The following is a 25347-nucleotide window of genomic DNA, read 5'->3' on the forward strand; positions in this document are numbered from 1 at the left end:
TGTAGGGACTTTTTTGTTTCTTTTCTAAACAGACCTCAAGCTCACTCCAAGCATAAATGGAATTGACCCAGCCTTCTGAAAATATGTATTTACTATTATTACTAAAAGACGATACATTTTATACTTTATAACTAGATTATGGCTAATAATAATTATAGAAACATACTTCCCACTTTCTTTTTACCAACAAAAAGCCAGTGCACGCATGAACACCGACATCAGCGTTTTCAGCTTTCAGCACCCCCTAACGGCCCTAACGTCTGATAGAAAAAAAAAAAAAAAACGCTTCCTGCGTTTGTTTCACAATGGACGAAATCTTCTCAGGTTGGGTATAATTTCGTTCATTTTTAGAAAATACGCAGTCTTCTTTTTGACGCAAGTACCGCTTTGTTCTACCTTCGTTGTACGTAAGCATGACGAGTCACATAAAGGATGTGAAACCGCTGCCCCATCACGCCAGACAAAAAGTCTGCGGTTCGAGACCAGCGTACCGCCAAGGCAGGAAAGCCACAGCCGTCAAGGTGTTTACGATCAACCAGGAGTCACGCTACCTACTAATAACCAACGTGAACGCCGTCGGGGCCAACGAAGACCTGAAGGACGCGTGCCTCGAATACGGCGACGTCTGCGACTTCCATGCCGTCGACGGATACGAGACCGAGGAGTTCACGGAGGCCTACATAGTGAAGTTTGCTCGCATCCAGTCTGCCAGGATCGCCAAGAAGAGACTGGACGAGAGGTCCTTCTTCGGTGCCGTCTTGCACGTCTGCTACGCACCAGAATTCGAAACGCTCGACGAGACGCGACACAAAATAATGGACCGTTGCAAGTACGTTGCCTTCAAGACCGGCCGACGATTCTGGCCGATAAAAGCGCGTGGTCGGAAAAGACAGGCAGGTAACGCAGGTCCTAATCCCCTGCCTGAAAAGCGTTTCCTAGATATACCTGAAATTCCACCCGTCACTTACATTTGGGGCGGTAAGGAGTACTCGTGGACCCCGCCGACGAACCCCGGCCACAGCTCTCTGCCGTTGCCTTCGTCGTACGTGGACCCATTGCACAACGATCAGCCGTTGAGCTTCAGCAATACTTCTACTGGTGACGCTGATTTCGCCCGAACCGAAGAGCCTGCTCGTGTACCGGTCGAACTGAGCACCGCCAAGAAGCCAACTTCTCAGCAGCTTGTCACGGATGCTTACGAGCGGACGATCTCTCTGATTCGAGACAGAGTAAAAGGAGTGGCGGTTCCCAACACGGACGTGCTCCTCAGGAAGAGAAAGCCTTGACTTGTGTTACGGAACTGTTGTGCTCAATATGAATTTGCGTGAGCAGCAAACTTAAGTGTCTGCAGCGATTCTGAGCTGGAACTATTGCGTTTATTATCCTGCTAAACAATGATAATTTGAGCTTGTGATACATCTGCTGACAATATAAATTGTTTCATGTTGATTCGAAAAGCGACTTTGTGAAATATCTTATAATTACACACACTTTGCATACATGCCTCTTTGGCTGGATTGTACCGTTTGCTGAAAGGCTTAGTTATTGTAAATATTTGGCTATGTGCATGTATCGTACTGTTGTGGCCCCTACTAAACTACACTTCAGTGTCTAGGCAGTATCTGAGCAGCGTCTAAATTGCAGAGCCTGCTCTGCAGAGCCTGCAGAGCAATGCTCTGTCGTGTTGCGTAAATTTTTCAGTTTCACAAAGGTCAGCGCAATTTCAGCGGCAATTTTTTTAGTGTGTGGCACCTCCAAATCATCTTTTCTAGGCATCTTGATTCGCAAGTCAGTCTTAGTCGGTAAAGGATGATGTGCAACAGTGTGCAGACGGTTTTCATTCACTGTGCAAACAGAACAGGCATCAGTTAACAGTTGTCTGCATAGGATCGAGCTAATGTAGGCATTTGAACATGAACAAGGCCTAGTGTGCCGTGCTTCATGCCGTCTGAAGGAGGGCTATCGCGGTGCTTGACAAAATTGCATTCACTGTCTCTACTTCTAGGAATGCCAATGGAGTGCGTGAGTGTAGAAACAATGGAGCGGCAAGTCTGCCAACTCCCCGGCATGCCTCCCAAGAAGATGCCCCGCACTGACCTCATCGAGCTTGCTCGGGAAATTGAAACCGTGAGAACACGAGCGTGATTGTCTACTGGCCATTAACGCTTCCATGAAGTTCGGAACACCTACCCTTTGTTTATAGACTTATATTACACCACGCAGTCTCCATACTCAAAGCAGTGCAACTGTGATACCGTGAAAGTGATATTCGATGGCAACAAATTTCCCGCAGGTCCCCTTATTAAATAGTTATGAGCTGCGTGTCGCTTATGAGAACTATGGCTTTTAGATGTCCCTTAAGCAACATCAAAGCACATGCCTGCTGCAGGCCTTTATTCACCTTTTATAGTGTGCAGAAAGATTTTTATGGAAGCTCCTAATCGGTGGCAGAGTATTATTTCGTTGCAAAACAGGATTGCATGTTCAACTCCTGATGTAAGCAGCCATATTCCCGTTGGGTGAGGAGGTATACGTACATTAAGAGTTGTCAGCGGTGCGTGCTAACCAGAAGCCTTTACTGCAACGGCCCAATAAAAGACATTTTCTACTTCAGGATAAAAATCTCCATAAGTTAGAGAAAGAGGGCTTTGAACCGTTAATTCCATACATTGGTAATTCATAACACTACTGAAGGCTGTCTAAACAGTAACTTAGCACCGCATTGCAATGTTCAGTGTTTCTTTACGCCTTGGCTCCATCGCAGTGCAGAACAGGAGTGTTTGGAGCTCAATGGGAGAGGCCTTTGTTTTGCATTGGACCTGACTAGGCTGATGATGATGATGGCTTCATTGAAAACCTGCATTGGTAGGGAGAAAAACTTCAGAACATGTGTGCTGAATAATGGAGCAGTAGCTTTATCTGAGTAGCAAATGACTTCTTCACTTACTGTCTGAGAAATTATGGGCACAGAGCATTCTTTATGATGCAGTGATTGCGACTGAACACAATCCAAAGTGCCATTTAGAGTTCTGCGCAAAAAGTTAGGGACAGAAAATTGGTGTGAGTAAAATTCTGATGGGTGCAACTGAGTATGCAAAGGAGGTGTTGGGAAGTAAGTAAACATATACAGATATTTACAACTAGCAGTAAAAAAATGCACGTGTACCCAAATTTGAGGGCCCAGGAAGGATAGCAAGCATCAATTTGAACACTGAATTCTCTCTTTTTTTTATGAACGTTTATTTTGCCACAGGGCATATATATGGGATTATGAGGTGATGGTGATTAGATGAAAATGAAAATGTTCGCTTTTGCTAGATTGAGTTGTTTATTTACCAGAAATAGTTTTATTCACCATCTTTGCAGCACCCCTTGAGTTTGCTTTGTATAATGATTGTGGTTGCTTTATTACGGCTGCCAGAACTAAGTGGAGAAAAAAAATACTCTCAGGTGAAATTTCAGAGGGAAGTGAAGGAAGAACAGCTACCTCACAGGCTTTGTCCCGTTTGTGCTGAAGGGAAAAAAAAAACCTGCTTTAGGGGAGGCTGCTTCGCCAACTCATTCTTGTGCTGTAAAACAGAGCTAAATGGAAAATGCAAATTGGAGGCCCGATCAACCACATCATATCAGATTTTTAAATCTTCCGCCAAACTAGAATTGTGGACGAATGGCAGGGAATAATTCCCCCCATTCCTCGCTTGTCCGCAGGCCGACGAATTCATCAAAGCCCACGTCTCGAGCAAGCTCACTGTGATAGCGGAACAAGTGCAGTTTCTGCAGAGGCAGGCCCAACACATCCTTGAAGAAGCGCAGCTCAACACGAGGCTTCACCACGCGGCGTGCAACTTTAAGAAAGTGCCCGGATCTACTTATTACCTCTACAGGCGGCCGAGCGGCCAAGAATACTTCAGCATGATTAAGCCGGAGGTACGTATATGCCTGCTGGAAGCTAGTATGTGTCGTCAGCTGTGGCTTTGATGTGAAGGAGAAAATCACCTCTAGCTCTGTCTTGCTTTCGAAGACAACTGCTGTAACAGTAGGAAGGCACTGGATTGCTGTTTTTAATGCTAATATTAGGCAAATTAGGCAAGCGCCTTGTTTCACATAGTGAATTGAGTGAAATTGGCAATGCTGCATGTCAAGAATGCTGAATTTCTGTGCGAGTGTCATCTGCTGAGCTGTGCCTCAACAGCACTTACTACTGTGTCTTTTATAGAGTCCCTCACCATGTTTGTGTTTTCACTTTGTTCGCTAATGTAAATGCGTGGCACAGTAGTATTGGTTGCTTTCAGTTAATGCTGCAACTTCACCATGTGGTCCGAGACAAAAATTGTGTTCACCAAAGTGTGCTAAAATACGTTGCCTCTCCTCTGATTTGACTGGCAACAATGTGGCACTGATAAGAACTCTTACTTTATTTTACAAGCAGATTGGCTTGATTTGATTTGTTTTTTTTTTCGCCCCATCTCGCATCAGGAGTGGGGTGCCCACTGCCCGCACCAGTTCCTGGGTGGATTCCGACTGGAGTCGGACTTGACCTGGACTCCCACCGAGGCGCTCGAAGAGAAGGAGCGGCAGATGGACGCCGTCAGGCGCATTGCTCAAGCTTCCCGCTGGAAGCAGGAGCCCATGGCTATCGCCGACGCTTTTATGCAAAAACATCACGACACTTAGCTTCAACAGGGTGGCACGCAGTCAGCACCTAGGTGACGGTGGTTGTAAAATTAGTCAAGAAATTTTGTTTTTGTACTTTTGCGGGAAAGGGTAGGTTTAGGCACTGCAGCCCTGACAGGAAGCAGATTACTTGTACAAAAAAAGGCTCCGAGGGCACAGAGCTTGTGCATCTTTTGTGCCATGAAAAAATCCGATATTAGTTTCTGGCGCATCAATGATCTACAGGGTGCTTAGAGTTTCATTTTGTTTTAAGAAAAAGAAACAAATGTCAGAAAACACCTCAACTGCAACCCAGTGCTCTTTTTTCTCTTTAGTGTGTAGAGGTCTATTTTTAAAAGCAGCAGTGACTGTGCCAGCGTTTTATTTTCGTGTGAGCCACCGGATACTGTTTTCTTGTGGGTGGTTACTAGTCCGTGGCACATTTGGGCATTCCATTCCAGCTACGTGTCCTAGTATTGATCGTGGTTGGGTTTTTTTCAATGCAAACTTACCTTCAGGTAGTCGGAACACATTCTCCAACATAACTCATTAAAAAAAAAAAATCCCAGAGTAGGGTGTAAAAATTTTAAATCGGTTCCACCTGGGTTACGAAAATTTGATTTGATTTGATGCGTGTTAAGTTGATGACACCCCAGCAAAATGCCAGAGGTTTCAGGTTATCAAAGAAACACAGAGCACATTTCTTCGGTCTAGAGACATTATTTATTTGAGGCAGTTGGGACATTTTGTTGCCCAGTTATTTCCACGTTGCCCAACTCGCAAATTTTGGGGCAGAAAAACACAAAAGCTGTACAAACTTGGCTGCCTTGACAACTTATTTTTTGCAAAGTTTAGAAATAAACCTCTTTCAAAAAAAGAGAGAAAGATGTAGTTGTGACATTCACTTTTGTATAAACTGAACACAAGTAAATGAGTTGCATGGCAGTTACAATGACTCACAAGAATGTTCATGTCAGATCGCTGAGAGTGGAAGAGAAAAATAGTAAGAACGTCTGCGACTGCCTTTTGCTGAGCATGAAACAGACATACAAATTTGTTCTTGAGCTGAGTCGATGGCTCTGAAGTTTACGGGAAAAGATGAGGCAGTGTTGCATATGTGCCACAGCATAATGAGCCCTATACACGGCACATAAGGCATGAAAGAGTAGCTTGTAGAACAAACGCGTCTAGTGTGAAAAAGGATAAAAACTCAACACGACGCACAAGATGCAATGACTAAATAAAAATAACGTATAATATCAACTTTGCTGAGCACACTTAGCAAACTCAGTTTGTGATCCACTTGTAATGTGAATAAAATGTGCGATACTGATAAAGCGTGCACTTGTTGCTCCCACAGATGTGAAGCATAACAGGCAATGGCTATGTTTTTGTGAGCAAATACTTGAAATGAGTGGCTCACCAGCAGATGCAATTCAAACCAAATATAACGAAAGCGATGGTAAATGCAGAATATTTCATGAAATCAGGAATTTCACAAAATCAAAAACTTCGTTAAACTTGATGGCCTGCAGTTGAGGTTCATAGAACTGAGAAATCCACAATGACAGGTTTCAATGGGACTCTACACTCTAGATCCACGCTTAGCAAGAGCTGAAGCTTACAGACTTTTGAAAGAGGCTCCTGCAATTTACTGCACTGAAAACACCATGTGAGCTCTCTCTCTCTCGAGGCACAAAAAAAATATCCACTTCTCAAAGGTTGATATGAGGAGAAAAGAAAGTTAGTTGCACTGTAGGAATGACGTTGCACCAGCAGTGTAGACCTATTACAGTTTGATTGTCTAAACTCTTGTGCTTGTGTGCACAACGCAACACACCTGTGTTTCAACTATGTTACAATAAATATGTGCAGCACACGAGTGAAAACGTATCCAGAAAAGGTGCTACAGTCGTGCCTAGAATTGAAACGCGGCGAAGATCTCGCTTGAAGGAAGCGTGGGGGGTGGCAGAACTGGCTGAGAATTGTGGGTCGACTTGATCACAGGGCCATTTAGATCTCTGTACTGCACACAACTCTAGGAGTCTAGCAGTAGAGATCAGCACTACTGAGCAGAGATAGGCTTCGCACTCTTCTGATGTGGACAGAATTTGCGGGCAATGCAACCTGTGTTCAGCATTACATCTCCACACTAGTTGCAATAGCACCACTCTAATACGTTCTTAGGGCAGACTGAAATGCAAAAGATATGAAGACACCTGTTCTCTCTCGCAAATTCCTCATTGTGCACATTCATGGCCATTAACTGACCTGCCCTTCACCTACACAAAGATTTCTGTCATATTTTTCAAGACCTCTCCCATTGGTTTACTGATTTCTGTCACATTTTTCAAGACCTCTCCCATTGGTTTACTACTCCATGTTCATGATCTCCACCACAGTTTTCACCTCGTCGCAAACCTTTCCATTTGAATAAGAAGAAGAAAGTCTATTTGAAACACTCCTTCTTGATAAGTTTTTCTTGCACCATCTCGCCGCCTAAACACCGCAGTGCCTCTGCGATAAAACCTAAAACCGAACGCCCTGGTGCAAGCTTCCCATTTCTCCACAAGCCAAGACTAAACAACACTCCCTAAAAAGTTATATATCGATAGCTCTGTTTCTCTTCTAACTATGGGACTAGCGGCGAAGCCTTCATAACAAGCTCAATTGGCCCTAAGCTGGTGACAGAAAATTTCCCTCTAGGTGCATGTTGCGGAAATGTTCACCAAAGAAACCCTCGCAATAGACTCCATTCAGCAACGAACCATGTGAAACCTATCGATCATGCGTTATGACACGACACAGGGGTTCCCATCCAGATATGGCTGCAGATGCTAAGAGATCGCCTGGAACAATGTTTTGCGAAGTCTGAGGCAGTGAGGCAGTGCTTAATACTGGCAAAGACCTCGAAGTGTGAAGATTAGCTGCAACGTGAATTCAGTCAAAAACATTTTATGAACACATCTTAATTTGTATTGCCATGAATATTTTTCATGGTGTCTGCCTGTCACATGCTAAAACTTATGATGAAAAAAAAAAAGAAAATGGATGCACATTACAAAATACACAATAAAATTTCTTCTTATTGTTCTTATTTAGCTGGGCTGAAGTTCTATCACAGTGCAGCCTTCTCTGCCTTCCTTATAAGAAAAACAACCTTCTCTTTCAAGGAAATAGCTCATACAGCGATTCTCCAGCATAATATACCACAAATATCCACTTCCCACACATTTAATAAGCTAAAAATAATTGGTGCCAGCAAAATATAAGAAAAAAAGGCATTCTATAAGATTTATATACTAGTAGCTGAGCATTTGAACTTTTTGTGGCAGCGGATGTCGCATCAAATGAATACTGACAGAGAGAATATATAACGCCTGGCATTTGAATCCAGTTCCTAAAATTCACCAACCAGTGCACCAGCAACTGAGCACTGGTGACTGGTTTGCCTCACTGTGGGTGATTCCTAAATATTGCTCCCACTTGAGGGGAAAAAGAAAAAAGGATTAACATTAATAATTAATACGGCTGTCAAGCCACCGGTTAAATTTAGTCCCTGTCGCATGTGTGCGCTCGTACGAAGCAAACCAAAGCGCCATTCCAGCCGCACAGGCTGTGGTCCTTGCTGGAGGTGGCGGCGGCAGCCGCAGACTTGGCAGGAATCGTAGGACGGGCCCTTTTCTTTCTTTTTTCGTCTACCGTAGAGGCGGGGACCTACTGCGTCTTGCAGGCGTCCCTCGCCTTCTTCCCCTTCTTTCCCTTCTCGAAGGAGCTCGACCTCCGCTGACCCTGAATGGGCATGTAGGGAGGCACGGCCCCCTCGCCATCGTCCAGGTCGGCGTAGCAGGCGTTGGCCAGTGCCGGACTGGAAGTTGAGCCGCCTGCAGACAAAAAGGAGACGCCACACACTGCAGCCTCACTGAACGGGACTCTGCAAGGTGGAGGAAGTTACAAATGAATGCGTTTATACCCCTGTCACACGGGCACTTTCAATCGCGATTGAGCTCGATCCGGATCGGGCCGTTGCTACACGGCAGTTTCAATCGCGATCGAGCTCGATCACGCTCGAACTCGATCCTGGTTTCTCAAGCGCGATCGAGGCTTCCAAGCGCGATCGAACGAAAGCGGCGATACTCTCGTCCCCGCTCAGCAATGGCACAGAAGGTGACAACTTCAAGTAACGCCGCAAATTGTGTCAAATAACTTGACCGATATAAGCGTTCGGTAACATTTACATAGTTACGTATACCTACGACCGCGCGAAGTTACCAGACGTCGGTCGCAAGTACATTTTTAACGCCATCTGGCGTACACGAGCGCAACCGGTGCAACTTCTCGATTGTGATTGAAACGGGTCGTGTAGCAGCGGCAGTGCGTCGAGCGCGCTCGAAAACTCAATCGCGACTGAAAGTGCCCATGTGACAGGGGTATTAGAAACCCGCTCGCGCTCTGTTGCTGCTATCTTAAATATACTTGGGAGATTGTAAGTTATGCGCAGGTCGGGCTGACCTTTACCACATGTTATGGTCGTGCCCTGCAAGACAGAACCAAAATGGTGCAGCAAATTCTAGGAGCAGCTCGTTTTCTGTAGCGAACGAATATAGAGCAATGGGAGACCGTTTTGCTCAGGCCCGACCCGGAATTTCAACTTCGGGTCGTCCGGATGGCCGCTGCCGCTGCCAGAATCCAAGGACTTCTGGCTGACAACTGAGGAAGAGGGGAGGAAGACAAGTAGAAGACACGCCCTTCTCATTTGTCCCTTTCCTTTTTAATCCCATCACAGGCACAATAAAAGTCTCTACCACCGCAACCACCGTTACGTTACTAGCCCGCTCCTGTGTATGGAAAAGAAAAAAACTGAGCCCAGTTCCACCCAGTGTGAAATCTGCTGAAATAGCATGTCAGTTGTCTTTATGAAGGTTTCGTTTAGCTTCGGCTTCTTTCTTGTGCATCGTCCGAGCGGCTAACTGTCACACAATTTGTTTCAGGATATTTCCATTGAAACAATAGTTGCACCCATTTTCTGTAACCATACTCTCTCCGTAGATGTTGGTGTATTAACAGCAGACAGTAATTCTGTAACATTTGCAACTTCACTGTGCACTTACTAATTGCAGACAAGTAAATGAAACTCGGCGTAATGGTAGAGTTGTCTTAGCAGCTAATTATCATACAATTTGCTTCGGGATACTTTCAATAACACAAGAGTTGGGGACATTTTCTGTAACCACTCCGTCTTTAGATGGTCATGCTTCACTGTGCAACACCCAATGTGGAAAGGCCAGCTTACAAAAACCAAGCTTGCACCAATTTTTTGCACCAATTTCCTTACAAGTCGACTTCACCTCTACACCCAGGTGCATTGTTGGGAAGACGTATTTTCAGGAACAAAGTGTCATGTAAAAGTTTTTTTTTTTTAACTTTTTTCTATACTGAAAAACGGTTTTTGCACGGCGGAGAAACTTGCTCCACAGAGGGCATGACACGATACGAGCAGAGACAGTTGTCAAGGCCAGCCCTGGAACAGTTCCGCTGTTAAAAATTGCTCTCTCAGGCAATGTCAAAGAATAGTTCCACATGTGGGCACATTCGGGACTGTGCTTTGGCACCACGAGACTGATGTGAAGCAGCAAGACATTGTTGAAAAGTGGAACAATAAGCTCTGAACTACCCAAGAGCGCGGCATTCGCAGACACAGTAATGCTGTTAAAGCAAGGGAGGCGCGCTGCCTTCTCTTCGGCTCTGCTCAGCTCAACCGAAATAATTCATCAAATGGGACGAAATCATTCATTAAATCTATGCAGAAGCATCAATGCTTCACTTCAGCAGTAAGTACAACGATGACCTTCTCATGACAACTCGGAAAGCGGAACAGCATTGTTTGAAAAAGCACAGCTGATGACACTGTATCACAGGAACATGTTGAACGTGGCATGCTTCGATGTACTGCCGGAATTTCTGAATGCTTCAGGACTTCAAACTTTTTGCGCATCTCTCATATCTCAAGTCTCCCCGTTGCACACATCCCCCTTTCCCATCCCTTGCTCTCTGTGTCCGGGTGCAACCTGAAATTCGTGACGACGACGATGAAATCCGTTCTTGTTTACATCTTGTCACCTTTGTGGTTTTCGTTTGCTGGCTGCAGTCAGTGCAGTCACGATGGAGAACGGAGGTGACAGTGTGATCCCGAGCAGTACATCTCATGTTCCACTTCCATGCACAAAAAAATCAGCTCAGCTTGCACTAGTGGGGCAAGGCTGAAGAAACAGAAAAGCTGGGGGGTCGATTTAGCCTCTGACCACACTGACAGTGGACCCCAGGAAAAAGAGGGAGCAGCCGGACTCCAGCATTGCAAAGCTGTTTTGGACGGCACTGTAAAGCAAAGCATGCACAGTGTTTTATTCAGTAGCAATCGTTGTCATTCCTTTCGTCAGCATCGTCTAATGGCACAGCCGTGTAGGGAAAATCTTCTGGTAGTGCATCTTTGCCTTGGTAAACCTACACTTCGTCAGCTGGTCCAGTGGCCATCCAGATGTGCGGATTGTGAAGGGATGGCTTGACAGATTCGACGCCATTGTCTTCGCCATGGCGGACCCATGGCGCGCTGTTTGCTACATGGCGACGACGACAAAGGAGGGAGCTCCTCGTGTGGTGTAAGCCTGTGGCGCAAGCCTGGACAATGCCAGGTGGTCACCGCGAGGCACGCACTTTCCTCCCCCCAACCCTATTTCTAAAGTAACTGCGCAAAGCTCGTGCCGGGGACGCCAGGCCGGGGACGCCTTGAGGCATGCGCTCATGAGTGCTCGAGGTTTTCTGTCTATGCCGGACAGATTTGGGTCGGTAAACAGCTCTGGTGTTAAAAAGCCGCAACTGGTTACCGCAGTCGGGCATTCACTGTACCCAACCTGCACCGCTCATGCATGCTAGTTCTTTCTGAAACGTAATGCTACTGCCCTGGTGTGCACTGCAACAGTCATGACATGCTTGTTTGTAATAACCGCTTGTTTGTTACAACTGTGACTGGCCGTTATAAGTGGACTTGACTGCGTACTGGTTGGACTTGGAAATGTTATTTTTTTTTTTTTATGGCACGAAGACTGCACATGTGGGTATAGTGGGAATCCCAGCATGGGGGTTCTTCTGTACCAGCAACTTTCAAAGCTGTTCGTTTCCTCAAGCCTGTCACATGGCACATCCACAGTTATAATCCAAACGTGCCTCTGAAGGAGAGCACCTCACACTTTAAACGCCGGAAAAATGACCTGGCTACTTACCAAAGATTTGTATTTTGCACCTCTGTCACCATGAATGTGATGCTGCTTTGATACTTGTACACAAAAAAGCAGTTGGGACAAAAATTTCCCATGAACCCCTGTCACTGAAGGGAGTAGCACACACTAACATATTTGTAATCTCTACGTACGTTGACGTGGCTGCTTCCTCAGAAGAACAACAGAGTAGATACAGATAACGCCACTATCTGCAGTTATAGTAATGCTGTGGTAATGGCAGCAGCAGGAACGACACTGCCACCTGTGCTCTATCACTGGTGAAAAGTTCACCAATAGTGGCGATGGTGCAACACCGGTAAGCTGGCAGCTTCCAGTTCGGTCAGCCAGTGGGGCACCCACCTATGGTCGTCGCTGAGCTGACGGCAGCAACCGTGCCCGGAGGTGTCGTGTCAACGCCCATTCCTCCACCCATCGTGGCGGCAGTGTCCTCCAGGGCGTTGTGCGGGGAGCGTGATCCGCTCCGCGAGCCGCCGCTCCGCCGCCCGCTCCCCTGGCGCTCCAGCGAGGGCTTGCGCCGGCTGAACGTGGGGTCAATCTCGGTGGCTATGTTCTTCACCCCGCTGGGCCCCACCAGGAAGGCTGCACCCGCGGGCTCCCCGCCATCCGCCTGGGCCCCGGGAGACGACGCACTGCATGTGCGCGGGTGAAGAACCATCCAATCATCTCCGGGTCAGATGCGGCCAGGGTACTGCCAGAAATGCTGATTCTGAAAATGCAGTCTAGGACTGATAAATTTTAGGCACAAGAAGCGCTGTGCAAAGGTCTAAAACAATCAAGAAGTCAGGGGGGAAAGAAAGGGGTATGGGAAACCTCAACTCTGTTACTGGCTCTAAATTTTTCAAACTGGGCTTGTGTAACCAAACACCTACACAATTATAATTTGAGTGGAGAAAAAAAAAAAAAAAAACAAAAAAAAAAAAAGCCCCATTGCAATGAGTGTGATAACACCCACCATAATGCAGGCTAACAGCATCGGAGAATAGCCTGTGGTACACTTTCCCCACTCCAACTCTCTGCCCTCATTTGTATTTGAATGGGTTCAAAATTCTGCGGGAAAATTCTGGCCATTGAAAACAACCTCCTAAAGCAACTCCCAAATATTTACAATTGGCGATGTTGCCAAAATGTAACAACGTGTGGTCCTGTGACCGCATTTACACTTGCACATCACATGGAAATCCATTGCCTGTCTTACACAAGAACTTTCGAAACTCAGAGACGAATGTGCGTATCTCCGAGGAAGGTAGCAGTTGGCTTTGTTTTAGACACGAACATACACTGAGATTTTAATCCAGATATATGGTAGCCTCCAGTTTGATCAAGTTTGATGGTAGCCTCTCCCTCCTTCAACAGTACACCTCACAGGTTGCACAAACTTAGGCACACAACAGACAGCTTTGTGTTTACGCATAAAAGCTGGAAAATTTTTACATCATCATTTGTCAGCACCGAGATCATTGTACTTCTGATATGTGGTGCAGTTAATCTTTACACACACACACAAAGAAAAAATGAAAAAAAAAAAAAAAAAGAATGTCACCAGTATGCTACAATCAACACAAGGGGATTAACAATTACTTGATGAGACAGGTATCGCAATCGCAATATAATCCTTGTTCTTTAATTAAAACCCAGCACGGCCCCAAAGATACAGTTCAACTAAGCAAAATATTGAACTGACTGTAGTCAAATAGCTTTATACTCAATGGGACCATCAATTACTTTTGCATTAGCAATAAAATTGAATTAAACAAAGGTAAAAAGGTCAACTAATAAATTTCAATCAATCAATGTAACTTCAACTGACACTGAACACTTTGAACATTGCAGCACTTCCATGCAGTCGGCCCTCAAATTTTGTTGTGCTGGAGGGAAAATTGAAAAATAGTCCATCTCCAATGCAGATTGGGCGGACCCTCAGTGCAAGCCTTCTGATAGATGGCTGAACTCTGTTGGTTAGCAGTGTGATGTTTCTTTTTGTAATGAAGAAAAAATTGGTGGTTTTAGGCACCAAAGCTACGTCTGGGATAGTGGAGGGCTACAGATTAATTTAGACCACTTGATGATCTTTAATGTGCACCGAAATCTCAACAGACAGGTGTTTTTGCTTTTTGCCTCCACCAGAAAAACGGCCGCCACAGCCAAGATCAAACCCACATCGTAGGGCTCAGCAGCACGTTTTAGCAACTGAGTCACCATGGCGGGTAGGTCTTGGGGACCCACCTCATAAGCACCCTGATGTAATGTTTTTATTTTTCCTCCAATTTAGTTTTTGGCGGCAATGTTTTTGCTGGCTGTCCACAGCATTACTGATAAGCAGTGTATAATATACAGTTATGTGCACTGCGTGCTATCATAATGGCCAATCATCAGAATGCCATTACGATAATGGGAGATGAGAAGCGCGAGAAAAGCAGTTGGAGAACACTACGCCCGGCGATGTAGTGAAGCTTTGCCTCCTAAAGCATGGACTTACCCATCAATGGTTCCCCTACTGGGGTCACCTGAAGGCACGTCCCGACCAGTAAGATTGAGTTCCTCGATTGAGCTCTGGAACAAAAGGTAGAAGAAAAGAATAAGACAAAGCCGGTGCACCGAAAGCAGTGCATAATACAACTATGATGTTGGATCTCGACAGTGCAGTATGCGGCAAGTGCACAGAACCTTTGTTGGTTAACTGGGGCTAACCTGCTGCAGACACAGCAAACATCCAATGAAACAGTGACCACAATACCCTGTATGTACAATGCAAGCAATGCCCTCTAAGAATTTCGAAGAGCTAACTTTTGGCTCAGTTTTAGAGTCGAAGTGTAGAGAGGGTAATTAAGAGATTACGGAAAATTGTGTGGCATGAAGATTGTGTGTCGCGAACAGTTTACCCTGACACAGATTTAAAGTACCCATGTGATAGAGGTATAAGAAGAAATCCTATGACACAGCACTCTTGCAAAGGTCAGGCAGAGAAAAGCCTTCGACTCTGCATATGACGAGATAAAATTAGCCCTGTAGACAAACAGAACCTGAAAAGCAACTGAAGCAAGTGATCCCAACAAACCTTTATTGAGAGCTTGTTAGTGATCCCCATTAGAAACTAAAACCATGCTTCAAAGTATACCTGACCGCCCAAAAAATGATGCTAGCTGTCCGCGTTATTCTTAGTAATGGGGTGTTACGTCTGCAGAAGGTAGGTCCCCATAGTCTCCTCACGGGTCTCACCATCTGCTGCTGCTGCTGTTGCAGCAAGGCCTTCTGCCGCGCTCGTTCCCTGGCCCTGCGAAGGCGTGCCTTCTCCTGGTCTTGCAGCATCTTGGCCAGTTCCCGATCTTGGGCTTCCATGGCAATCTGGCGATCCTTGGCACTGGCACCTCGCCTCTGAAAACGAGAGAACGACGCTACTTACGCAACGAAGCAAGCCAAAGAAATAATTATGTTCTCAGACCCTTATAAAAAAAAAGCAAAAGAATGAATATTTGGAGCAGTACAAGCTTGATGTAGGCGAGTTTGTGTAACATACCTAGAAAAAAAAAAGTGCAAAAAAAAAGGCAAAAAACAGAAGCAAGCAAGTACAACAGATAGGTGCTAATAGCGTCCATCCATTGTACTTTTTTTCCACCCCCGTAATTTTCGTGCCGTTTTTTTTTTCTTGATCATTTGGAACTGTGAGGCTGCTAGTATCTTAGCACCTGTGTAAGCTAGTATGGGACAGTTTCAGCAACGCTGTTTAGGAAAAGGCAATCGTGCAGCCTTGAACTGAACTATGGGTTTTAGGACGTGACTGCGGAGCAGCCTTGCCAGAGCTTGCATGATGGGTGGAGGAAGAGAAATACAATCGAAACTTGTCAATTTGAAGTCGCACAATTCAAACTGGCCTCAGTAAAGTGAAGTGTATTTTGAATAGGAAAAAAATTCTCGCTGATTCATATCGCAGAGATGCACAATGGCTAATTTGAACAAGGTTTCTCATATACACAGAGATTTATTTACATGGAAGAAGAGTTGGGAGAGCTGGAAAAGGGAATCAAAATGAATGCAGTTGAGTGCAAACGACAAATTATAATTTAGATAGGTGCACTTTAATTAGAAAGCATGACCTAGCCTCTTCGTTACCCCATACACGCTGACACGAAGTACTGCATGGAACTGCAGAACGCGGGACTATGGAACAATGGGGGCTGCATGGGATGGTTAGCTTGAGTCAATATTTGTACTGGAAGTGTTTCAATGCTGAGATTTTTCCCGCCCCTCAATGAAAGAAGATACCTATAAAATACTGTATCTCCTCTTGTCTTAGGCACTACCTGTAGACACAAATTCATAGAAAGGTAGTGCGCATTCACTTGCCTTATGCACCTCCTAGAATTTATAAATTGTTCACTGCGCACACCGTACTTGACCAACAACTCGTAATTATTGAAATTGGCTTCCAAGAATGAATGATTCAATTCTCCACGTAGATATGATAATGGTATTGCAGGCAATGCTGCTAATCAAAGTGACTCTCGTTAGTTTGAAAGGCGGGTGATTTGAACAAATTTCTTATCACCCCTCATAGTTCAAATTAACGAGGTACAACTGAACAATGACCATACTAGAAAATAGCAGTGGTATGTGCAAGCTTCACCAACAATTTTGAATTTAAAAAAAATCAATAATTTCTACCCAGAGCTCTCAACTGTCAACTTCATTTTTGCAGCACTTATATTTTGTGGGCAGTGTATGATGTGGAGAGGTTCCATTGCAGATCTAGATTGACACCATGAGAATCGAAACAAATGGGTCAGGGATATGAGGGGACTTTTTCATGTTCTATTTGTGCTTTCCAACTTACTGCGCTTTCAAACAAGCCACAAATCTTTCCTGCCACTGAGAACATGGCTGGAAACCATTCTTTTTTTTTTTGCGCTGCAGTCATGCATTGAATTGAAATAATGAGAATAAAAATGGAAGGCAGCTTATGTCTTACCTTCGTTTCTTGTTCCTGCAAAAGCCTGGCCAGTTCCTAGAAAACAAGCAGAAAGAAAAATTTTCAATTTACAGTCCCACAGATTGCACCGTGACTTGAGTTTCGAAATTTTAAGGCTTCTTGAGCCACAACGATAACATGCTTGGGCCGTGCATTTAAGGGGGGACGAGGGTCTTAAAACTAACTTTTTTATTTATGGGTATAAACTTATGAAAATTTGCACGCGGATGTGCTTTTCTCTGTAGATTTCAAATACGCAATTATATTTGAGCTGGTGCTGTTAGTTCAAAAGTTATCATACAAAGTCTAAACCACAATTAGGTAATTTCTTACGCAGCTTTAATGAACTTTCGCATTGCATTTTGTCGCTTTTAATTACATGAATGAATAGCCAGAGAGCTCCCATACCCGATGACATTCTTAGTTTTTCTCTAAAGTCACGGCATCCTAAAAAAATATGTCAAGTACAAAAAATAGCAGTATTGGATATTTTGGCTCATCAAAATAACTGCAAGTCATTATTTATGCGTAGCCTAAACAGAAAAACTAAGAATGTCATCGGCTGCCTCAGGCTGTACTGAAAAAAATGGTACCAAGATTGACCTTATGAAGCAAAAAGAAGTTTCCAAAAAGCTGCGTAAGGCTGAGGGAAGTGACCAAAAATATGAAACTGAGAAAACTGCATTTGAAGTTTGGCCATGTGTTATGAGATGAACCGTCAGTAGTGTAGCTTCAAAATTTCCCAGTAACAAAGACATGTTCTTCCCATTTTCAAATCTGTCTTTGGATTCCAAAAATGCCAACTAGAACTGGAGATACAAAAGGCCAAGTAACGGATCCCATCAGGAATTTAGCAAAATTTATCGACTTCGAATCGGTTGGCATTTTGTCAGCGTTGTGAAATCTGGGGGCGTCTTGCTGGCGTCATGAAAACTGCAACAGTACTTCGTGAAGTGCCATCATCTATTACAGTGCACTGTGGTACCCAGAATATTGTGTACGGCAAAAGTGTGAGGGTGAAACTTGCTTTAGGTGCCCCCCTTTTTTTTGTTCTTTGGTGAGGCTATTTCATTCGCGGTTTTTATGCTGGAAGTTTGAGAGGATACAGTGGTGGGACACTGCGCAGTGTGTTTTCCGCAAATGCATCATGTTGTTGGCCTCAAAAGGGTCTTTTGGGGAAAATAAATGTAGCCGAAAGGCAAACTTTCTTGGCCTATGGGGATAAACCCATAGACGCCTTTTTCCTTCAAGCCGTGCATGGTGCGGCTATCTCCATCGGACATCACGGTTGTGTACCGCAGCCCATTCTTGGAGAGCGAACGCTTGAACATTATCAGGGCTGCCTCTACCTCCATGCGTCCTGCACCACAGTCAATGTTTCGCTGACACTCATGGTCTGCCAGCCAATCTTCGTTGCCCTCATCTGAATCTTTGGGTCCGATGGCGCAACCTAAGCAAAAGTTAGAGAGGACTACATGATCAATCACCAAGCCGGTGTACACTTCAATGATGCAGCCCACTCCAATGTGTGACAACCATCCCCTTGTCATCCACGTGCCATCAAACATCACATCTACGTTGTTTGGCGGCTGACCAAGGTCCGAGTACAAGTCCTTGATGGCACGCACACTATCAGCTTCAGAGGCTGCTGCAGTGTCCTCGCAAACCTGAACCACTTTCCTCAAGTGCGCTTGGAATGAATGTCTTGTGGTGCAGGCCTCTGTGGGACAAGTTCATACCACCACAAAAATCTGACAGAGCAGTCACCCCCTTCCCGATGCTCTGAATACTTTTCAAAGCCCTCATATTCACTTCAAAAAGAGTGATATTGCCAGATCCTTCGGTCGTTGGCGAGGAAAAACGTTCTACACGGTGTTCACAAACCGAGCACGTCACCTCGAGCTTCACGGCGAGGCCGTACTGCCGGTCAGGCTTCCTCAAATCCGGCGCCGCCAGCCCGCACTTGCCGCACCTGACGTGCGCAAAAAGGTCCTTCAGCATTGCAAAATCCACTAAGACAAAATCTGTGCCGGATTCTTCCTCTGCGTGCGCCAAATCCACTTCAAGGAGGTCGAATTTCCGCTGCGTTGCTGACTTGGTCTCCATTCCGCGCTTGACCTCGTCCGCTGGTTCCGTACGCGCGGCGATCTCCTCCGCCGTGTAATACCTCGTGTCAAGCCGGCAGGACGTGCTTGGACCAGGTATGGATTCCGGAGGTGGTTGGTCAGGCGATGGGGCAGGCGAGGCAATACGAGGCGGCGAACGATTCTCATCCGGCGGAGTCGAGCGGCCCGAAGTCGCACCACGCGACCTTGGGATAGGCGGACGACGCTTTCGCTTCCCGTGTGCATGACGGGTCGTCTTCTTCAAACGTACGTCTCCTGGCATCATTCACGAAAGTACGCGATGGAAGAATTAGAGGAAACTGTAAAAAAAAAAAAAACCTGCTCTAAGCGAGCGCTGCGCCAGAAGAGCGGACTCCGTCAGACGAGCGTAGCAGACGCCATGATGGCGACCGCCATGACAGCAGTCGCGCCGACCAATGGGAGGGGTCGTACGGCGAACTCAAACCGCGCGCGCCCGCTCTAGCCAATCGGCGGCCGAGAAGGTGCCTTCGGAAAACTGGCAAGGGCGGTCGTTCTACTCAAGCGACGCCATTTTGAGATATCGCAAAATGCGCACAAAGAAACAAGCTTCAAAACAAGACCAAGATGGCGGCGATCGGTCGGCTGCTTCGCCCGCGGGGCGCGCGGGAATTTGAAGCAACTTTTGCCCAATTCGGGGCATTTCGTGGCCCTCGAGGCGTTTCAAAACATGATTTTAGAGTATTTCCCGATGGAATTTCGCGTTGATATTTTGAAGGCAGGTGCTTGAAGGTACAATAATTCCAAAAATTGGATTTTCTCAAAATCGATATTTTGGCCATTTTTGACCACTCTAAGACCCGCGTCCCCCCTTAAGACGGCTGACCTTTTACAATTTTTTTTTTCTACAACAAGAATGTCACACAAGTCGTTTAATATGCATTAGGTCAGCCGTCTTAAATGCACGGCCCAAGCATGTTATCGTTGTGGTTCAAGAAGCCTTAAAAGTCTCTTAAATGCTGCCTTTCACCCTGAGGTTAGCTGTGGCAATGGAAGTGACAAGAGCAAAGATTGCCTATAAATGTCAGCGCTGTGATATCGCCTTCACGCAGCATAAAGGGGAATTAAAAAACAAATGTGAAACCACCGTTTCCAAATGCCTGGGCGCTTAACTAGCGTTATTTACAAATCCTGGTTTTGGGGCCCAATTTTAAGCCAGTTTTCATATTTCTAGAGCAAAAGTGCTAAAATAAACGCCGACATTTTTTTGTCAAATAACCGTGCGCACAGTCCCTCACAGTTGGACTCGTGGGTAGGTGTTTGGCCTGTACTGACGAATTTCCCCCACTGGTGAACAACACTATTATGTCATCTCAGGATTTGATTGGACCAATGTTAGGATCTTGGGGACTGAACAACAAATGAGAAGTTTAATGTTTAATGGCCACTGGCTAAAGAATTTCAAGACCTGTTCACACCGTTTAGGTATCACACATGCACTTGGATATACTTGTTCCAGGCCAATCTTTTAAACCGCTGCGACCAAGAAAGCCCTATGGCACTGTCTAGTTTCGCCAATAGTGACAAGCATGGCTAATTTATAGGGTAAAACGGTATCGCTGCTAAACAGAACTAGCTGAAACAATATTGAAGGGTAGCCCATGTCTTGGTGGGAGCCCACATGCACGCCTCATTTAGAGGGGAGGGGGGAAGACAACATCTAAAAAGAGCCTACTGTGATGTGGATGCAACTAACATTTTAATAATGAGGAAACCTATTTTGTAGGGACCAAGCCAAATATGCAACGCTCGTTTTGCGACCTAATTAAAAGTGTGCACACAACTGGCTATAAGGCCAGAGGACGTGGCATTTGCGAAGGGAGTGTGACCCAAATTCGAATGCCGTTCAGGCGCATCCCTACCGCATCCTGTTCCTCTTGGAACTTGCGGAGGTCCTCCCCGCTGAGGCCAGGAGGTGGCTGCAGGCAGAAGTCCGAAAAGTCCTCGTCCCGGCTGTCGCTGTCATCGAAGAACGCACCAGACGGGTCCTCGCCGAGCGAGAGCCTCTTGAGCACCGTGGGAAGAGCGTCGTCTGCGAGCAGGCAGCGAATCACACAAGGGTGCGCCTAAATTGCAAACGCTAGCTCCTAAGTACTGCTTGAACGATCGTGGTTTATCAGCTTGTTACACACAAGGCAGCCCCTCACACATGACGTCCCGGATAAAGTGTATCTGGATCAGGTGGAGGGAGGGAGTGGAGGTGCTGGTAGGGGAGGAAAGAACCCATTCGTTCTAGGAGGAATGGCACTGTTTTGTTGGCACTGTTTAGTGCAAACAAAGCCTCCAAAAATGACAGAAAAGCAGTGACAGCAGTTATCAGCCACGCAGCCACATGGTGTTGGAGGCTTTAGATTATCAATGTGTGCACCAATACCAATACTCCTAGTAGCATTTTCTTTCCACTCGTGTCTCCTTATTGTGCTTTGTCAGGGTGCAGGTGGTTACAGCTACTCTTCAAAGAGACTCCCACAATACCTTGTGTGATATTTGTCAGCTGAACTGATCATACTGTCTGTAGAAAATGATTTCAGTCCTCTACCTGGAGAATGGGTGCTGACAAAATTTAGATGCCATACTTGATGACTAGTTTCCCACCCAACTCTTGGCTTCTTACCCCATCCACACTGTCTTGAACTGGGATAGATATCCAATTTATCAGAAGCTCTGGCATTTATGTAACCAAGGTGGAGGTAGAAGTGGTGGTGGTTTTACAATGCAGGAAGAATCAGCCCTGCATACGTAACCACTGCCCAACATACTTGTTGTGCTTAATCTGTTTACAAAACTGCAGATCAGTCCTAGCCTTGCTGAAGCTGTTGCTCTGCTGAACAGAACATAAAAAAAAAAAAAAAGGAACTTCAAATCAAGAAGCGCATCGGCACCTTGTTGTGCGACTTGTCACAAATGAAGGGTGGCATCACGTAGACCAGTGGTTTTAACTGGGCTTAGTGATGGGCAGAGGCGATGTCTCCATGTCATGTTATTAAAGCAATTTGCCTTTGCTGTTGAAGTTGTCTGTTGTGCACCAGCTGATGTGCCCTTCGCATGTCTAACTTTCTTGTATAGCTTTGGTGTTATGCAAAAGGGCCAACTTATAGCCTGTGCTAGACTGAGAATGTATTAAGTATGGTACCACGCACCAAAGACAACATATTGCATCGGTATCAATGTTAGGCCCAAACAAGATGGGAAGGACGTTTAATTGAAGGCTTTGTAGACACCACGAGGTCTATGAACTCTCTTAGAGAAACCCAATTTGTAGTTTACTGCTTCTGACGATACGAAAACAAATCTGTAAAACACTACTTTTTACAGTTACAAACCACAAACCAGCTCGAAATGTCACATGTTCAGTCACTATATGAATGTCATATAACTAAATATAGCGACGTCTCTGTCACTAGTGACGTCACTAGAGCACTGCATGAACTCGGGCCAGCCCCTTCCCCTCGCCCCTTTTTTGCGTAATATTTTAGTCCCCTATTTCCGCCTTCATGATATTAGTTCATACAGCATGTGACAAATAAGCTACGAGGAATTGTACAATTGTCCTAGCACTCAGTACATTGATGAAATGCACTTTCATTGGACTTTTGGTTATCTCATTAAGGTATTCTAAACAACTGTCTCCACTTTTTTTCTGAATTTGCACAATGACAATGCAGCTGCTTACTCTGTTCACCATTCTAAACCACCATACCAAGGGCCTGGCTGGAAGGGCCCAGCCACACCCAAGCCCTGTAGCATCACTCCGTTTCGTATACTTTATAGACGAGAAAGCACTTAGCGCCATCTACTGGTTCGCTTTCAACACCAACAACGTACTTTTGACCAACCGCTAAAGAAGGCCCACCGTTTGATTGTTGTGGCTTTTATGGTTCCCACTGTACTGGACTGGGTTGGAGTCCTGCAATCCTGCATGGTTTTCTTATTTCTTTTTTTTTTCCAGGTCGAGAAATTTGCCCGTAAGAATGTTCTACATCAATATTTGTACCTATTTTTCTGGCAAATGACAGTGTCTGGTGTCTTTTAGATTGCATTCGGCAGTGCACAGCCTATCACTGTGTTGAACTGATGCTTTTCCCCTTGCAGGAAATGTCGCTTCTGTACGATAGACGAAATGGAAAGTCACAGCCCGGTAAGGCCCAAACCAAGCTGTGACAGGTCTTATACTCGTTTACTTACATGCCCACAAGAACATCTTCAAAGAGAAAATGCCTGCAGGGATACGAGATTAAACATTGCTCAAGGTTAAAACTCATACTGTGCTGCATGCTTTAGAATGATCATTGCATGGAGCTCATGGAATAAATTTTAAGTACCGCATTTTCGCGCGTATAACCCGCACCAAAAATATGAAAATTTCAGTGGCAAAGTACGCATGCGGATAATACGCGGGGTTTTTCTTTTAGTGCAGCTTCACGGCAATGCGCATTGTGCTGTGAAGCTCCTGCGCAGTAACACTGACTAAGCCTTCCATGGCAGCACTTGCGCAAAACATGCAAGGACAAGGAAGAAAAAACAGGTACGAGTGTACTCTAACAACTGAATTTTATTAATAAATTGTGACTTTCGCCTTGCACTCAGTGTATTCTACTTGCTAAATATATGCTTTTTCTGTCTACATAGTATGTGATGTGTTGCTTTAGCAGTGGCTTTGGTGCAGCCTTGCCTGCATCAAATGTGCGGGCAATACGAGAGAATTTCTGGTGGGCTGAAAGTGTGGGTGCAGATTATATGCAGGGGCAGGTCATATGCACGAAAATATGGTAAACAAGTGCACTGCAGTAGAAACAAACTGCAAACAAAGTGTGTCATCTAAATGCCATGAACTTACCATACCCAGCTACTGCTCGCAATGTGAAAAAGTGCTTGGACAGCGCACCCTTTGTGCAAAACAGAATGCGTAACATGGTAGTGGTGTGAACAAAATCTTAAAAATCTTAAATCTTAAAAAAGAGCAAGAAAACAATCACACGTTCAAAACTGGCGACAGCCAGTCCGCCCTCCTGGTTACGAATACAAGCTAAACTACTAGCCTAACCGCAGTAATAACCTACTCTGCACCCAAATTCAGTTCTTCCGTAGAGCCCACCCTTTGCTTTGAGTGACACTGGCAGCGCAGCAGTGCATAACAAGAACTGTGCAAAGGGGGGGATAAGTGGAACTGACCTCGGCGCCTCCGCTCTATCCTGTCCAGCTTCTTGGGCAGCTCTCTCCTCTGCAGCTCGAGGGCGACCCGCTGCACAGAGTCAAAATGGGTGCATTCATACAAAGAACACTGCAGAGTACGTTTCAAAATTTGCTATATGCAGGCTCCTCAAACGTTGCAGATAGACCATTATGCACCCCTAATATGCACCCCTAATATGCACCTCTAAAAAAAAAATTTCTCCGGGCCATTTACCTTGGCTTACGTGCTTTGAAGGCTTCCCCTGGTGTGAAACTCATCAAAGACTTTTTTACAGTTACATCATGTGTGCATCATTTGCTTCATTTCTTCATCTTTCGGCACGAACTACTTCAACAAACAGACTGGCGACACATCCCACCCCAGCTTCCCTGGAGTCAGTGTTCTTCCTGGCTGGGGTGCAACAGCTTTACTCGCCTGCCGTCACGTACCCCTGTCACGCGATGTGGTATTAGCGCAACACACACTGCGCTAGCTCTTGTTCTGCCGTCAGCAGTATGCTGAGGTAGCATAACAGTAATGCCCTTGGCTCCTACCCTGGAGACCCGGGTTCGATTCCCGTATGAGGTTAAATGCATTTTAGGGGAGAAGCCCCTTAGGGGCTTGGGCTGTTGGCATCTCTTGTCTTCATCGTTTCACGTAGTCGCAGTACTAAGACACAGGGACACTCATTTCCCAGCGCCTCGCGCAAGAACGCTTCATCTCTGTGGGAAAAACGCACACTAAAAGAACACACTAGGACACTCGTTTTCCAACACCTCACACTAGAATGTTTCATCTTTGTGGGAAAAAACACGTACTAGAATGCTCTGTGCTTCAAAGACACAAGACTTTTATAGCAAAGTGGTATACCTCTCCCCCAACAGTTTCACCTCCGTGGGCAAAAACGCCAAGGCGCCAAGAACACACTTATACACCGCACGCTTCGCTCCTCCTCAGGTTTGACATTAGTGGAGATGGCCCGGGATTTTTTTTTTATTTACTTTTTACAGCGGCGACTATTTTCTGTACCGCACAGCAATGACAGTGCTGGTTTTTCACACAATGGTGCTCTCAAGGCTGTATATTTAAGAAAGGAAAAAAGGGAAACTCCCTTTAGGC

At 45.5% G+C, this 25347-nt stretch overlaps 3 protein-coding genes across 3 annotated transcripts in view; 2 read left to right on the top strand and 1 right to left on the bottom strand.

The window, feature by feature from the left end:
- Positions 1 to 231: 231 nt before the first annotated feature.
- LOC144145598 (uncharacterized protein C1orf50 homolog) lies at positions 232 to 5912 on the top strand. Its single transcript, XM_077677252.1, has 4 exons — positions 232 to 324; positions 2006 to 2127; positions 3709 to 3927; positions 4477 to 5912. Exons 1-4 carry the CDS (start codon positions 306 to 308, stop codon positions 4672 to 4674), a joined length of 558 nt encoding a protein of 185 aa, XP_077533378.1. The 5' UTR covers positions 232 to 305; the 3' UTR covers positions 4675 to 5912.
- LOC144145597 (uncharacterized) lies at positions 263 to 1442 on the top strand. Its single transcript, XM_077677251.1, has one exon. The coding sequence runs from the start codon at positions 414 to 416 to the stop codon at positions 1284 to 1286; it is 873 nt and encodes a 290-aa protein (XP_077533377.1). The 5' UTR covers positions 263 to 413; the 3' UTR covers positions 1287 to 1442.
- A 139-nt stretch (positions 5913 to 6051) lies between the features above and the next one.
- The window catches only part of LOC144145595 (uncharacterized), a 75217-nt gene continuing 55921 nt past the window's right edge, over positions 6052 to 25347 (bottom strand). Inside the window, exons 5-11 of the mRNA XM_077677249.1 lie at positions 24228 to 24297; positions 20918 to 21087; positions 16912 to 16947; positions 15165 to 15320; positions 14425 to 14498; positions 12288 to 12577; positions 6052 to 8537 (exon numbers count right to left, since the gene is read on the bottom strand). Of these exons, the coding sequence (XP_077533375.1) occupies positions 8371 to 8537; positions 12288 to 12577; positions 14425 to 14498; positions 15165 to 15320; positions 16912 to 16947; positions 20918 to 21087; positions 24228 to 24297 (963 nt within the window). The 3' untranslated portion in view covers positions 6052 to 8370. The remainder of the gene's footprint in view (positions 8538 to 12287; positions 12578 to 14424; positions 14499 to 15164; positions 15321 to 16911; positions 16948 to 20917; positions 21088 to 24227; positions 24298 to 25347) is intronic.

Source organism: Haemaphysalis longicornis, unplaced genomic scaffold, assembly GCF_048455015.1.
Source record: "Haemaphysalis longicornis isolate Haplotype H1 unplaced genomic scaffold, Haemaphysalis longicornis Haplotype H1 scaffold_7, whole genome shotgun sequence".
Classification (NCBI taxonomy): Eukaryota; Metazoa; Arthropoda; class Arachnida; order Ixodida; family Ixodidae; genus Haemaphysalis; species Haemaphysalis longicornis.

Coding starts and splice junctions, on each gene's coding strand:
- LOC144145598 (XM_077677252.1), top strand. Junction 2,128..3,708: donor TTGCTCGGGAAATTGAAACC/GTGAGAACACGA, acceptor GCTTGTCCGCAG/GCCGACGAATTCATCAAAGC. Junction 3,928..4,476: donor TCAGCATGATTAAGCCGGAG/GTACGTATATGC, acceptor ATCTCGCATCAG/GAGTGGGGTGCCCACTGCCC.
- LOC144145597 (XM_077677251.1), top strand. CDS start 414: ATGACGAGTCACATAAAGGATGTGAAACCGCTGCCCCATCACGCCAGA.